This window comes from Pipistrellus kuhlii, unplaced genomic scaffold (assembly GCF_014108245.1).
Source record: "Pipistrellus kuhlii isolate mPipKuh1 unplaced genomic scaffold, mPipKuh1.p scaffold_m20_p_15, whole genome shotgun sequence".
Classification (NCBI taxonomy): Eukaryota; Metazoa; Chordata; class Mammalia; order Chiroptera; family Vespertilionidae; genus Pipistrellus; species Pipistrellus kuhlii.
Window position 1 is genome coordinate 33,749,294 of NW_023425460.1, and position 12,895 is coordinate 33,762,188.

The 12,895-nt window shown below is 56.3% G+C and overlaps 2 protein-coding genes across 7 annotated transcripts in view; one reads left to right on the top strand and one right to left on the bottom strand.

Annotated features, from left to right (window-relative positions):
• Nucleotides 1-5,384, top strand: part of PDCD11 (programmed cell death 11) — a 35,870-nt gene extending 30,486 nt beyond the window's left edge. For 2 of the 3 annotated variants that reach the window (XM_036438910.2, XM_036438912.2), the window contains 8 exons: nucleotides 242-548; nucleotides 770-886; nucleotides 1,803-1,952; nucleotides 2,155-2,405; nucleotides 3,075-3,243; nucleotides 3,582-3,735; nucleotides 4,124-4,289; nucleotides 5,036-5,384. In XM_036438910.2, coding sequence (XP_036294803.1) covers nucleotides 242-548; nucleotides 770-886; nucleotides 1,803-1,952; nucleotides 2,155-2,405; nucleotides 3,075-3,243; nucleotides 3,582-3,735; nucleotides 4,124-4,289; nucleotides 5,036-5,207 — 1,486 coding nt within the window. In that variant the 3' untranslated portion in view covers nucleotides 5,208-5,384. The remainder of the gene's footprint in view (nucleotides 1-241; nucleotides 549-769; nucleotides 887-1,802; nucleotides 1,953-2,154; nucleotides 2,406-3,074; nucleotides 3,244-3,581; nucleotides 3,736-4,123; nucleotides 4,290-5,035) is intronic. The other variant, XM_036438911.2, reaches the window with a different exon arrangement.
• Nucleotides 5,385-6,646: 1,262 nt separating this feature from the next.
• CALHM2 (calcium homeostasis modulator family member 2) lies at nucleotides 6,647-12,879 on the bottom strand. Of its 4 annotated transcripts, none has more exons than XM_045582057.1 (3): nucleotides 12,212-12,879; nucleotides 8,944-9,564; nucleotides 6,647-7,581 (listed from the first exon to the last, which is right to left on the bottom strand). In XM_045582057.1, exons 2-3 carry the CDS (start codon nucleotides 9,496-9,498, stop codon nucleotides 7,165-7,167), a joined length of 972 nt encoding a protein of 323 aa, XP_045438013.1. In that variant the 5' UTR covers nucleotides 9,499-9,564; nucleotides 12,212-12,879; the 3' UTR covers nucleotides 6,647-7,164. The 4 variants fall into 4 exon arrangements, with proteins under 4 accessions (XP_045438013.1, XP_045438012.1, XP_036294810.1 ...); XM_045582056.1 differs by having other exon boundaries at nucleotides 8,944-9,573; XM_036438917.2 differs by having other exon boundaries at nucleotides 8,944-9,659.
• Between the last annotated feature and the right edge of the window lie 16 nt (nucleotides 12,880-12,895).

Consider the following 12,895-nt stretch of genomic DNA (forward strand, 5'->3'; position numbering starts at 1 on the left):
CTGCTTTTAAAAGAGGCACCTGTTGTTGAGGACAAAGTAGGAGAACATCACAGCTGGCTCCTGTATTGTACTACTAAGCTTGGGAAACCTGCACATCGTTCCTAACCATGCTAACTCGATTGCAAGATGGTGGGGCACGGCCCAGAAAACTGGGTCGATGAGGAGAGGAAGGCCGGCTGCCTGCTGTGCTGTGTGATCTCCCGAGGCCTTCACTGTCCGCCCTCCTCTCTTCCCGCTGCAGCGTGGACCACCGGAAGAACCTGGTTGAACTGTCGTTCCTCCCCAGCGACACTGGGAAGCCGGACGTGTTTTCTGACTCCCCGGGACTGTCACCTCTAAAGCAAGGGGAGAAGCAAATAGGGGTAGAGGAGAGAGACCACAGAGGAAAAGAAGAGAAGGAGGAGAAGAAGAAGAACCAAAAAAGGAAGAAGAGGAACCAGAAGGGGCAGGAGGAGGCTCAGCTGCCCAGCAAAGAGAAGAAAGAGCCCCAGAAACCATACGCAGAGAAGCAGGGCAAGCGGCCGTATCTGGAGTCTGCGAGTGAGCAGGTACGTCCCCAGGGAGGAGGGCTTCCTCACGTGCGACAAGGAGAGCGATCCAGAGGCCAAGGGGCGGCTGCCTCGCCTTCTCTTGGACTCAATTAGTGTGAGTTTGGAGGCTGGGCACTGGGGGGTGCCAGGAGGAGCAGAGGGGGGGCATTGCCCAGGGCTGCCCAAGAGTGCTCGTGGGCAAGTAGGGTGGTTCGGCATATTCCTGCCTGTCGTTTCAGGAAAGGGCAAACAAGAAGCAGAAGAAAGCTGCTCCAGCCGAGGAGGAGGACAGTGGAGTGGAAGTGTATTATCGGGAAGGAGAAGAGGAGATGGACGAGATCAGTGTGCTGCCCAAGGTGAGGGGGAGGCTCTCTGGGGAGGGGAGGCCTGGACTCCTGCCGAAGAGCTGGGCTCTTTTTGGCATCGTCTTCCTTCTTGTTCCTGTAAGATATGAAGAGATGGGGCTGCTGGTTTCTTTAGTTGGTCATCAGCTCCCTGGGGCCAGGGACCCTGCCTTCCTCATAGGGTGTGTTGCATAAAATAAATTGTAATCAGATTAAATTCTGATTTATTAGGTGGCGTGAATTAGAGTAGTGGGGTGAGCAGGTAAAGAGGCGGCATGGTGTTCCCGAGTCCGAATTCCCCTCTGAAAGTCAGAACAGCGCTACTTGACCTGAGGACTGGGTGTGGGAGGGCTTCCCAGACTTAGGTGTCAGGTCCCTGCCACCCTCAGAACATTTATCGTATCTGCCCTAGCTTGACTGCTATTTTATTTATTTATTTATTTATTTATTTATTAAATGTATTTTATTGATATTTTACAGAGAGGAAAAGAGAGAGGGATAGAGAGTTAGAAACATCGATGAGAGAGAATCATTGATCAGCTGCCTCTTGCATACCCCCTACTGGGGATGTGCCTACAACCAAGGAACATGCCCTTGACCAGAATCGAATCCGGGACCTTTCAGTCCGCAGGCCGACGCTCTATCCACTGAGCCAAACCGGTTCTGGCTTGACTTATTTTATACATGTGTTACTTTATGTGTGTGTGGCACACATATGTCTGCATATATATGTTTAAAAATCTGCCACCCAAATGAGTTTATTTGCAAAGGAAGTTTTTTGTCACTACTGTAAATTTCCCGGGTGGACTGGGTTTGGCCCTGGAAGGAGGGCATGGCGGGAGCCCTGCCCCTCCAGGCGAGATGGGGTTGGAGACCTGGGAGCAGCCTGAGCCGAGTGCCTTCCTCACACACCTCCGTGCTCCTCCAGGCGAAGCAGAGCAGGCCAGCAGACGTGCCCAGGCTGCAGCTGTCTTCAGGCTTCATTTGGGACGTGGGGCTGGAATCTCTGACCCCGGCCTTGCCACCTCGAAGAGAGAGCTCAGACAGCGAGGAAGACGAGAAGCCACAGCAAACCACGGTACTGTATTTTACAGGGACCTCTTGGTGCCCGTTTCCTGTGTCTGTCCTAGCCTATGGGTGTAACTTCTGGCAGGGAGGGGTAGACTCCGATGAGAGAGTATTTATAGCGCTTGGCGATTGCCCTGCCGACTCTTGGCTTCTATCACAGACCTGCCCAGGCTCTGAGGAGCTGATTACTCACTTGTTTTTGCCTTTCATAGCAAAAGAAGAAAAGCAAGAAGGAAAGGGAGCTGGAGAAGCAGAAGGCAGAGAAAGAGCTGTCCCGCATGGAGGAGGCGCTGATGGACCCTGGGCGACAGCCAGAGTCGGCAGATGATTTTGACCGACTGGTGCTAAGCTCCCCCAACAGCTCCATCCTGTGGCTGCAGTACATGGCCTTCCACCTGCAGGCCACGGAGATCGAGAAGGCCCGGGCCGTGGCCGAGAGGGCTCTCAAGACCATCTCCTTCAGGTCTGGGCTCCGTCCCCCTGCTTCAGGGAGGGGCCTTGGGACAGGAAAGGCCTTGTCTCCCAGGTTGCAGACTGACAGCAACTGGAGTGGCTGCCACCTGGGGTTCCCGGACTCTCTCTCAGATGTGCCGTCTGTGAAATAGATCTGCTCATCTATAATTTATAGTCCTCTTCACTGTTTGCAAGAGTCTCTAACTTAAATAACGTGCCCAACTTGGAGCAGAAGTACAATAGAATAGGAAACACACCTGGGTGAAAACTCTGCGTGTGGCCATTTTCCAGGCAGAGAGTAGAGAGTGTCCCGAGGGCTGATGAAGAGGAGTGCTGATCCTTTACTTTCATTCTCTTAGTTTGGGGAGAGAAGCAGACCAGAGGTTCTGCTCCTTCCAGCTCAGCCCTCGGGCCTATTTGAGATTGGTAGGCTTCCTTCCTGGGAATGGAGGAGAGCCGCCGACTGGGAGCCCCATACCCCGCGGTCAGGGTGGGACTTCCTGCTGCTGCGAACTGCAGTGGGACAGGGCCTCTCGGTGCCTGCACTTGAGGGTGGGAGCTGAGGACATGGTTGGAGCCTGGGAGGAGGAGGATGGTTCTAGTTGACATCCCCAGAGTGGAGTGAAGGGCTCTTTGGGCTGAGATGATGGAGCTCAGGCACCGACTGCTCTCCTTCCAGAGAGGAGCAGGAGAAGCTGAACGTGTGGGTGGCACTGCTGAACCTGGAGAACATGTACGGCTCTCAGGAGTCTCTGACCAAGGTCTTCGAGCGGGCTGTGCAATACAACGAGCCTCTCAAGGTCTTCCTCCAGCTGGCTGACATCTACACCAAGTCGGAGAAGTTCCAGGTAGGGGTCTGGGCCTGGCGGCCTGCTGCCAGAGGGGCCCCAGCCACTCCGAGCCTGTCCCCTGGGGGTCACGGAGGCAGCAGGGAAGAATCTCCATGTTCTGGATCCTATTCTAGTCTTAGGGACTTCTGGGTGCCAAAGGGTTAGGAGAGAGCTCTCCATCTTGTCAGGCCTCCTCATCTCTGGGAGCCTGCGCTCTCCCCTCAGTAGCCAGAGTTGGGCCTGCATAGCAGTTGGCATCTGAGCCCAAGTCTGGCTTCTCACAGGCGGAGCTGCCGTCTTTGTTGTCGCCCCCCCTGTCGCATCACCTTCTCCAGCTTGCCTGGTCTTTCCCACAGGAAGCTGGTGAACTCTACAACCGGATGCTGAAGCGTTTCCGGCAGGAGAAAGCTGTCTGGGTCAAATACGGGGCCTTCCTTCTGCGGAGGGGCCAGGCGGGGGCCAGTCACCGGGTGATGCAGCGAGCCCTCGAGTGCCTGCCTCAGAAAGAGCGTGAGTGCCTAGCCCCACTCTCGGCCCGATTCCCGAGCACATCGGGCTCACCCATATCTGGGCACAGGGGTTAGGGGTCCCCTCATCTGAGGGTGGTGGCAGAAGCCTCGCGGCGGTTACATGGCTGTCTGTCTCAGGCACGTAATGTGAGTTGCAGTTAGCACCAATTCCATTGGCCTGGCCCCGGAGAGGAGGGTGCCTGCGGTGGGGGTCACAGGTCAGTGCCCATCTGTGTATATGGCCCTGTTCTACCCCACTGTCCCTCTTGTCACTGCCTGTGTCTTGGGACACGGGCAGGGAGTCAGGAGTCAGGCTCAGTCCCTGTGGTGCATTGTGTTGTGGTGCGGGCCCTGCCTGCTTTGTGTGTCTGAGTGTCCTCTCCCTGCAGACGTGGATGTGATCTCCAAGTTCGCCCAGCTGGAGTTCCAGCTGGGGGATGCAGAGCGGGCCAAGGCTATTTTTGAGAACACACTGAGCACCTACCCAAAGCGCACGGATGTCTGGTCAGTCTACATCGACATGACCATCAAGCATGGCAGCCAGAAGGAAGTCCGGTGAGAGGGGCAGACAGACCGGGGCTGAATTCCCTGAGGGGGTTGGGGACATCGGCCAAGCAGATGACTTTAGCAACCACAGCAGCTCCAGCTCCCCCTGTTGTCTTACTCTATCTGGAAAAACAGCTTTGACATGCCATGTCAGGTCCTATGGCATTCACTTTTCCAGCTGCTGCTTCTGCCTCGGGCCAGCCTCTGGTCAGTATCTGGACCCTTGAGTGGGAGATAGGCTGGCCACTGGCTTGGGGGTCCGGAGACTTGGGTTTCCCTCATAATTAACACTGCCTGACTCTCATTGTAGAGAATGTTCACAGGCATAATCTCACTGTTGTCCGCCAGCATCCCCACTGCCAGGGAGGATTAGAGAGGGGTAGACTGAGCTCCAGAAGGAACTAGTGCCTCCCCTCAGCCGTCAGTGAGCTTTAAGCAGAGCTTTTCTCACAGATGCATGTCTCATGTATGTTCCCTCCCACTAGCTTTGTCCTGACTTACTGCGTGACTTTAGGCCAGTAAGTCTTTTAACATCTTTGGTCTCTGTGTGCTCACCTGGACGGAAAGGGAGGTATTCTCTCGCTCTCACAGTCACACGGTGACTGACATCCACATGACGGGAGTAAAAATGAAGCTAGACGTGGTCGTGCTGGGTGACAGATGCCTGCTCCAGAGCCTGAGAGCCAGTGGAGAAGGTTAGCCAGGAGCCGTATGGGGGGCACCAAGGGGCAAATCTGCCATGCTCTCCCTCACAGGGACATCTTCGAGCGTGTCATTCACCTGAGCCTGGCCCCCAAGCGAATGAAATTCTTCTTCAAGCGCTACCTGGACTATGAGAAGCAGCACGGCACCGAGAAGGACGTGCAGGCGGTGAAGGCGAAGGCCCTGGACTACGTGGAGGCGAAGAGCTCCATGTTGGAGGACTAGCCGCAGGCTGGCTCTGGACGCCCCTGCCTCAGGGCCCAGGGGTCCAGCCTCGCCAAGCCTCAGGCTCCGGCATTGACAGCTGTGTTGCCTGGGGGCTCTATTTATGTGCTGCATTTTCTGCAGCAACTTTGGGACAATCCTATTATAATTTCATATAAATTCCTTTTTATTACTTTGTTTCAAGTACCAATTTCATTTCTCTCCTTTTCTGAGGCTGCTCAGGTTTCTCCATGGGAGTTCTCGGGAGCAGGAGTGGACGGGCTGATTCCTGACCATCTGTGGCCCTGGCAGGCTCTTGGGATTGCCAGAGGGGTCAGCAGGGCCCAGGAAGTAGGCCCCTCCTTTAGATCCGGGAGTGCCTGGGCATTCTCTTAGCCGCAGCTCAGCCTTGTGCCCTTTTATGGAGGCTGCGAGTTGGGACAGAAGGATAAGGATAGAGCACAGGAAGGAAAATGGAGGCACCTGGACAGCTGAGAGGAATGCCACCTGGTGCTGTCTCCTCAGCCACCAGGGCCAGGTGACCCCGCCTCTCCAAATGGGTGTCTCATTGTGAAATGGGGCTAAAAAGTCCTACCTTTCAGGCTTTTGTGGATGAAATGAGAGCGTGCATGTCTGTATGCTGCCTGGCAGGTAGGAGGCTCGGTGAGGACCTATACTGGTGTGCCTTGTGGCTTCAGGGAGAGCCCGTCTAGCTCCTCCGGGGAGAACGATTGCTGGGCGGAGGGCATTTATGGACCTGGTGGTTATTCCTTAAGGCCCGAGGGAGAGGCGATGTGATGGGCCCCGGCCTCCTTCATGAAAATCCCAGAAAGACGGTCTCTCTGCATCATTTGATAAGTAATGATCCAGAGATCTTGGAGGCCTGCACAGACCCAGCTGGTTGTTGAAGCCAGTTCTTTTTTGGCTCGGTCTTGAGGGAATTCATCATTTTCTTTGGCAGAGTTTTAAATGTCCTGAGAGCTAGGGAGCTTTTCCATGGGCAATGACTGAGTCATGTGCCGGGAAGCAGGGCCAGGACGAGGGAGGGCATCAAAGGTTTCAGGTGGTGGAGGCAACCAGGCAAGGTGAGCGTGGGAGGGAGGAGGAGCCAGGGCTGGCCTGGTTTGGTTATTAGCACTGGACTGTGAGAGCTAGTCTTCCCTCCTGAGTGCAGGATCTTCTGACCCAAGAAATTTAAGCTGAGCTTCCCTCTGGGGGGGACCAGGCTCCCTCTGTTTCTCCAGATCAAGTGAGATACCTGAACCCAGCGCCTAAGAGCTCATCAGCCCCAGAGCTTTCCCTCCTGTGGGAGCACCTGCCTCCCTCCTGTCCATGTGAGCCCTGCCCAGGGCCTCCCTGTCTCCTTCCCTCTCACAGGAGATGGGATTTAGGCCTGTCCCCATGATCCCCGATCTGCTGTGGCATGGCCCCCTCCAATCACATAGACAGCAAGCTAGTCCTTTATACTTAAAAAAGCTTTATCAAAAATGTAAATATATAAAATAAAGTCAGTGGCATGCATCGAAGGGCAGCTTCCCAGCTGAGCACCGTGGAGCTGGGTGTCCATAAGCAGTTAGACACAAATTAACCGCACAATATCCTACACAGCGAGCCTGCTGGCGGGTTTCACTGTCCCCTCGCTGTGCTGGCCAGGGCTTCTCCTCCTTGGAGCCCATCAGTAGAAGGTCCTCCCCAGCACAGTTAATAACTAAGGACCAGTTCTGAGTCCGCGTCTTCCCTCCCAAGCTGTTGGCCAGGTGGCTGGGGGCAGTAGGAGAGGGGATTTCTTCAGGTCGGAGAGCCTTCCTGTCACACTGACCACCTTGTGTGTTAGCTCTCTCCTCTGTACCCATTACTCTGGTTCTTTCTCTTGGTCTGTTTTCCCAGAAAGCCATGGGTAAAAGGAAAAAAAAAAACTTCTGATGCCGATGTGAGCAGACAGTGGGGTCGTCATTTGCAGAGTGTGGGAGCGGGAACCTCAGGAGACCAGCAGGGCCATCTCCACGTTGTCCGGGGCCGTGCCGTTGCCCGGCAACCCCTGGGCCCACTTGTGCAGGCGGCTGTAGAGGGGGAGGCCCTGGTTCTCCCGGTACAGGTAGACGCCGGTGATGGCATTCCACTGCGGCCGCGGCTGCGTGCCTTCCACGGGGAACTTGGCCGTCAGCTCCTCGTCGTCCTGGTCCAGGGCCACGAAGCCGAAGAAGCGGCGCACGTTGTTGGCGGCCAGCACCCGGGAGTGCACCTCGGCGGTGCGCTGGAACAGCTGCTCCTCGTTGTTGCGGTACTGCGTCCAGTAGGCCTCCTGCCGGTAGCTGAGCGGCGAGCAGTAGTGCTTGAGGCACTTGGTCAGGAACACCAGCACGGCCACCACACCTATGAGCAGCCACCCGAAGAGCTGGCCGGAGAAGGGGCAGGGTGAGGAGGGGCAAGCTGCTGTCTGGACCTCCACCCGCCCGCCCAGGTTGAGATCTGGGCTGGGCTGGCCTGAACCTGGGCCCCAGAGCCCCCTGAGAACGGGCCCTCATGTCCCTGAATAAAGATTCTGCTCCTGTAAGGGAAGCAGGTCCTTCTGGCTATAATTTTGCTGCTTTTTCCTCTCAAATTCAGTTTCTGCATTTTCTGCTGCCATTTCTCCCCCCCCCCCCTTTTTTAAAAAAATATTTTTTATTGATTTCAGAGAGGAAGAGAAAGGGAGAAAGAAATAGGAACATCAATTGGCTGCCTCCTGCACGCCCCCTACTGGGGATTGAACCAGCAACCCAGGCATGTGCCCTGACCAGGAATCAAACTGTGACCTCTTGGTCCATAGGTCAATGCTCAACCACTGAGCCACACTGGCCGGGATCTGCTGCCATTTCTCCCTTACGTCATTCCAGCCCATCAAAATCTAGATCAAATTGCCAGGCTCAGCCCAGATGCCACCTCTTGTCCTCCCTACCTCCCCCATGGCCTGGTCCTTACTCTCCGCCTTGCTTTGAAATTGCCCATGAGCTTGTCTCAAACACTCGCTTGGGTGTGAGCCTATTTCCCCATTTGCTCCGCTAGAGAGGTCTGTGGGCTTTTGATCGTCAAATTTTATTTCTGTCTTTCATCTCCCATCTCCTTTGGTGCATTTCCAACCCTGCTTCTCTGTTTGTGTTTTTATTTATGTACCTGGGAGACCTTTGAAAGAATCTTATGCTCTTCCCTGTCTGTTCCTCGCCCCCTGTTGCTCTCAGTTAATGCTTCCAGCTCAGTTTTTCTGTTTCTCCCCACGTCTCTGCTCTTCTGTCCTCTAACCAACCTTCACTCCTTCAGAACTAAGCCCAGGCTGAGGCTAGGAGCAGGGCAGCCGCTTCCTGGCTCAAAGGGCTGCCTTATGTCAGCAGCACCTGAGGCTATTTCATTCCTGGGAGAGGAACACTGGTCCCTGGAGCCAGCCACACCCCACTATCAGCTTATGGTCCCATAGCAAATGTTTCTTAGGCTTGTAGGATTTGTGCTCCTTCTGGCTGGAGAAAGGGACTTAGTCTATGACTGGGATCAAGGCTCAGTCTGAGCCAGAAGAACATTCCTTTAACATTTAAAACGTATTAGTGATGGAATTGTCCCACCAGACACTAACCCATGGGGTTACCCAGCTCTGACACCTGATGCTGCTTAGTGCTTTGCTGGAGACCTTGGCTGCTGGGGGCCGACTCCAGCTCTAGCACGGAGCCATCCCGACACCTCCCCATCAAAGGAAGAAAGAGGGGGCGCTTCCCTTGGCACACCTTACCTGGGACTCGTACTTGAGCCTGCGACTGACCTCCTCCCGGAAGCCGGACAGGTTGGCGGGGCCCTCCCCGCAGGGGAACCTGGCCAGGATCTCCGAGGCGTGGTCCCGCGGGAAGCCCTCTCCCCCCGCTGTGAGTGAGGAGGGGTCCACGAACTCGCTGAGGGCGCACACGTAGGCCTCCCCGCGCAGCAGGGAGATGACGGACCAGGTGATGGGGGCCACGGCCGCGCGGCCCAGGATGGAGCTCAGGAGGAGGAAGGTGGGGGCCGCCGAACAGTTCTTGGTCCTCCGGTACTGGCACTCGGTAACCAGGTTCCAGGTGTGGTTGTTGAGGATGACGCCGATGATGAAGAGGGCGAGGGCGGGCACCCCGATGGCCGTCAGCCCGTACAGGTAGTTTCTGGCTGGGGAGCAGGGGCAGTGGAAAGCCACCACAGAGAACAGCTCCTGGCTGCCCACTGTGCCCAGGGCCACCAGCCCGTTGAAGATCATCACGTCCTTGCTCTTGAAGAAAAGCGACAGGAAGCGGAAGTTCTCGGCGATCAGGGCTGCCATGGTGAGAGGTCAGCTGGAGGACTGGCTGCAGGGGTGGAGGCAGGTGGTGACAGGGTCCGATGGTGCCTGGTGAGACTAGCAAAGAGAGCAGGCAGGTGGGCACCTGAAGACAGGGCACGGTCTCGTCATCTTATTCCCTAGAGTGGCCGGCCCGGTACTCCCTGCGGAAGAGCAGATCACTGATGAACGTTTGCCTCTGAAAATGGGGAGAGAAGAGATTCTGTGTGTTCAGGCTGGTGAGAAGGGAAGGAGACATGGGGAGCTCGAGGGCCTGGTGGGGATGATGGTAGCCACATTTCACTGAGCTCCTACTGTGTGTCAGGTGCGTTACAGCCCTCGCTGCCCGGCATCATGATCCACACTGAGCTGTCATATCCCTCATGTATAGAAGGTGGAGGCTCCTGCCAAAACCGGTTTGGCTCAGTGGTAGAGCATTGGCCTGCGGACTAAAAGGTCCCAGGTTCAATTCCAGTCAAGGGCATGTGCCTTGGTTGCAGGCACATCTCCGGTAGGGGGTGTGCAGGAGGCAGCTGGTTGATATCTCTCTCGCATCAATGTTTCTAGCTCTCTCTCTCCCTCTCTGTTAAAAAAAAAAAATCAATAAAATATATTAAAGAAGAAGAAGAAGAAGAAGAAGAAGAAGCAGCAGCAGCAGCTGTAGGCTCCTGAGGGTGAGTGGCTTAGCAGGGCCACATAAGTGTCTGAGACTACACCTCAGGTCTACCTGCCTCTGACACTGAGGTTGCTACTGCAAGATTCTCTTGAGGTAGGGATTAGGAATGGCCCTGTGGCCTTGGGGAATATGGAACATTGACTGGCTTTCCCACTGGGATTTCAGGCTGAGGGACTAGGACTGTTTGGAGGGTGTGTCCTCAAAGGGGTATAAAGGCTGGGGTGGGTTGTCCTGGTGGATAAGGGACTTGGACTTGACCCTGTGATGTGGGGCAGGTGGAGGAAGGAGGTGAGTCTGGTTCAGCATCCCTTGGAGACCTCAGGCTCCGGACTGGTGTGGGACATCCTGACTGAGCACCCTTCCTGCCTTTCCTCTGGGCCTCAGCGTCCTCACCCATGAAAAGAGCCTAACTCATTCTGGGCCTTGTCTCTGAGGAATGCTGGAGGGAGGAAAGGCACACACCATGCCTGCTGCTGTTTCTAGGACACTGTCCCTCCATCTCTCTCACCGGGCTGAGCCTTCAGGGTGAGGCAGGGTGGGATGGTTCTCCTTCCTGCAAAGATCAGGAAACTCAGGTCTAAAGAGAACAAAATATCTTGCTTGGGGTCATTCAAATATGCATCATTTGATAAGTAATGTGCAGGTGAGCCCTAGCCAGTTTGGCTCAGTGGATAGAGCATCTGCCTGCGGACTGAAGGGTTCCAGGTTTGATTCTGGTCAAGGGCATGTATCTTGGCTGCGGGCACATCCTCAGTAGGGAGTGTGCAGGAGGCAGCTGATCGATGTTTCTCTCTCATCGATGTTTTTCTCTCTCTATCCCTCTCCCTTCCTCTCTGTAAAAAAATCAATAACATATATTTTTTAAAAACAAACAACAACAACAAAAAGCACAAATGTGCAGGTGCTCAGGCAGGACTTTTGACCACAAGCTCAGGAGGCCTAAAAATAAACCAGGGTGAGTCAAGCTAAGGGAGTCCTCCATTGCTCTGTGCCCATCTACGAGAGTCCTGGTAAACCTCCCCTTCCTCACCCTCTGCCCGCTCCTCATCCAGCAGCCTCTCCGGCAGCCCTCTTCCACCAGGGCCTGGACGCAGGGACCACACAGCTGCCAGCGACAGGAAGCCTCGGTGAAGGCTGAGGCTCGGCTGTGCCCACAGTGGCTCTGCCTTGGTCTGTGCTGCAGCCGCGCTGGCAGCCTGCCAGGAAATGGTCGTGGCCTAGGCCCCGGGCTGGTTCCGCCCCGGCTGCCTCTCACCCACACAAGCCAGAAACAAGCCAGGGTGTGGCCGGTCCCGTGTGTTCCTCTCCTCATCCCTGGGGTGAAAAAAAACCCATAGGCCGGGGAAGAGAGGGATGGGGAGGGGGTAGATGTGGAAGAGGGCTTAGAAGGGATACATGGTGATGGGAAAGATAAAATAAAAAATTTAACAATTCCGTAGGCCAGAGGAAGCCAGGGAGGGAGTAGGGGGCTGGTGTGGGCAGCTCACTCATGTGAGGAGACTTGACCATATTTCCCGCTCTGCCTCCTCTCTGCCCAGGTTGCCAGGAGGGCAGGGCGGAGCTGGCTGACCGTGTGTGGGATGCCAGGAGATGGAGGCAGAGGGGGATCCAACTCACAGCCCCGGGGCTCCAGTCTAGCTCCCTGGAAAAGGGAGTAGTATTGCTGGGGAGGAATGGGTTAAAAGCAGCCCCTTCTCCCTCTTCCCTGGCCCCCCTGCCTCCCCACTTGGTTTCAAGGTTCCTAATGAGCTCTCTGTGGGAGGCCCTGGGTTTATAAACTACAAAGTGGGGTATGAGATGCCTGAACACGGAGACCAGGCCAGCTTCTGAGACTACTGTCCCCTTCCCCCTGCGCTGGGAGTGAGACCTCCAGCAACAGTCAGGGCAGGAGTCACGTGGCTGGGGGAGGGACTGGACTGCCCCTGCCCAGAGTTAGGGGTGGGGATGCCTCAGCGAGGGGCCTCTCTCCAGGGCAATCCCTCTGGATTGGCCCTGCCCTGCTCCATCACCGGCACACCCCAGGGAGGGGACCTTCCTTACCTGGGACCAGGGACGGCAGACGGGCGCGGGTGCGGCAGAGTGGCTTTGGCCTCCTTGTGGCTGGGCTCTGAGTGGCGCTCAGACAGGGGAGCGTGGGGCCTGCTGGGGTGGGGACGCTGCTCCACCGAAGTGCCTTCTGTTGGCCATGCCCTCCGAGAACTCCCTCCCGCTTTCTTCTGCGCGGCCGGGGGAGTCCTCAGGAAAGTTAAACTCCCAAAAGAGGAGGAAACAGCGGGATGGAGCTTGCGCGCCAGTGAGTGGAAAATATCCCCGAGCCGGGCCGAGGAGGGCGGGCAGCAGAGGGCGGCGCGAGAGGAGAGGAAGTTGGGGCGCCTGTTGAGCAGCTCTTGGCCCGCGGCCTGTGCCTGGCTCTGCCTGCGCCTGGCTCTGCCTGCGCCTGGCTCTGCCTGCGCCTGGCTCTGCCTGCCTTCCCGAAGAGAGCTGCTGCCTGCCCGGAGCCCACCGGGCTGTGCCCCACACCAGTGGGACTGGTTCAGGGGCCAGGCAGGGGCCTGTGGGAGAACTGGCCTGGACCTGCCTTCCCAGCCAATTACCAGAGCAGCCGCTATGCTTGACATCCCGCCCCCGGCTCTGGCTAGACAGAAGCTGCTGGGACAAAACCTGGGCAGGGTTAGGGGAGAGATGCCATCAGACTGAAGCTGACCCATCGCAGGACATGCAAGG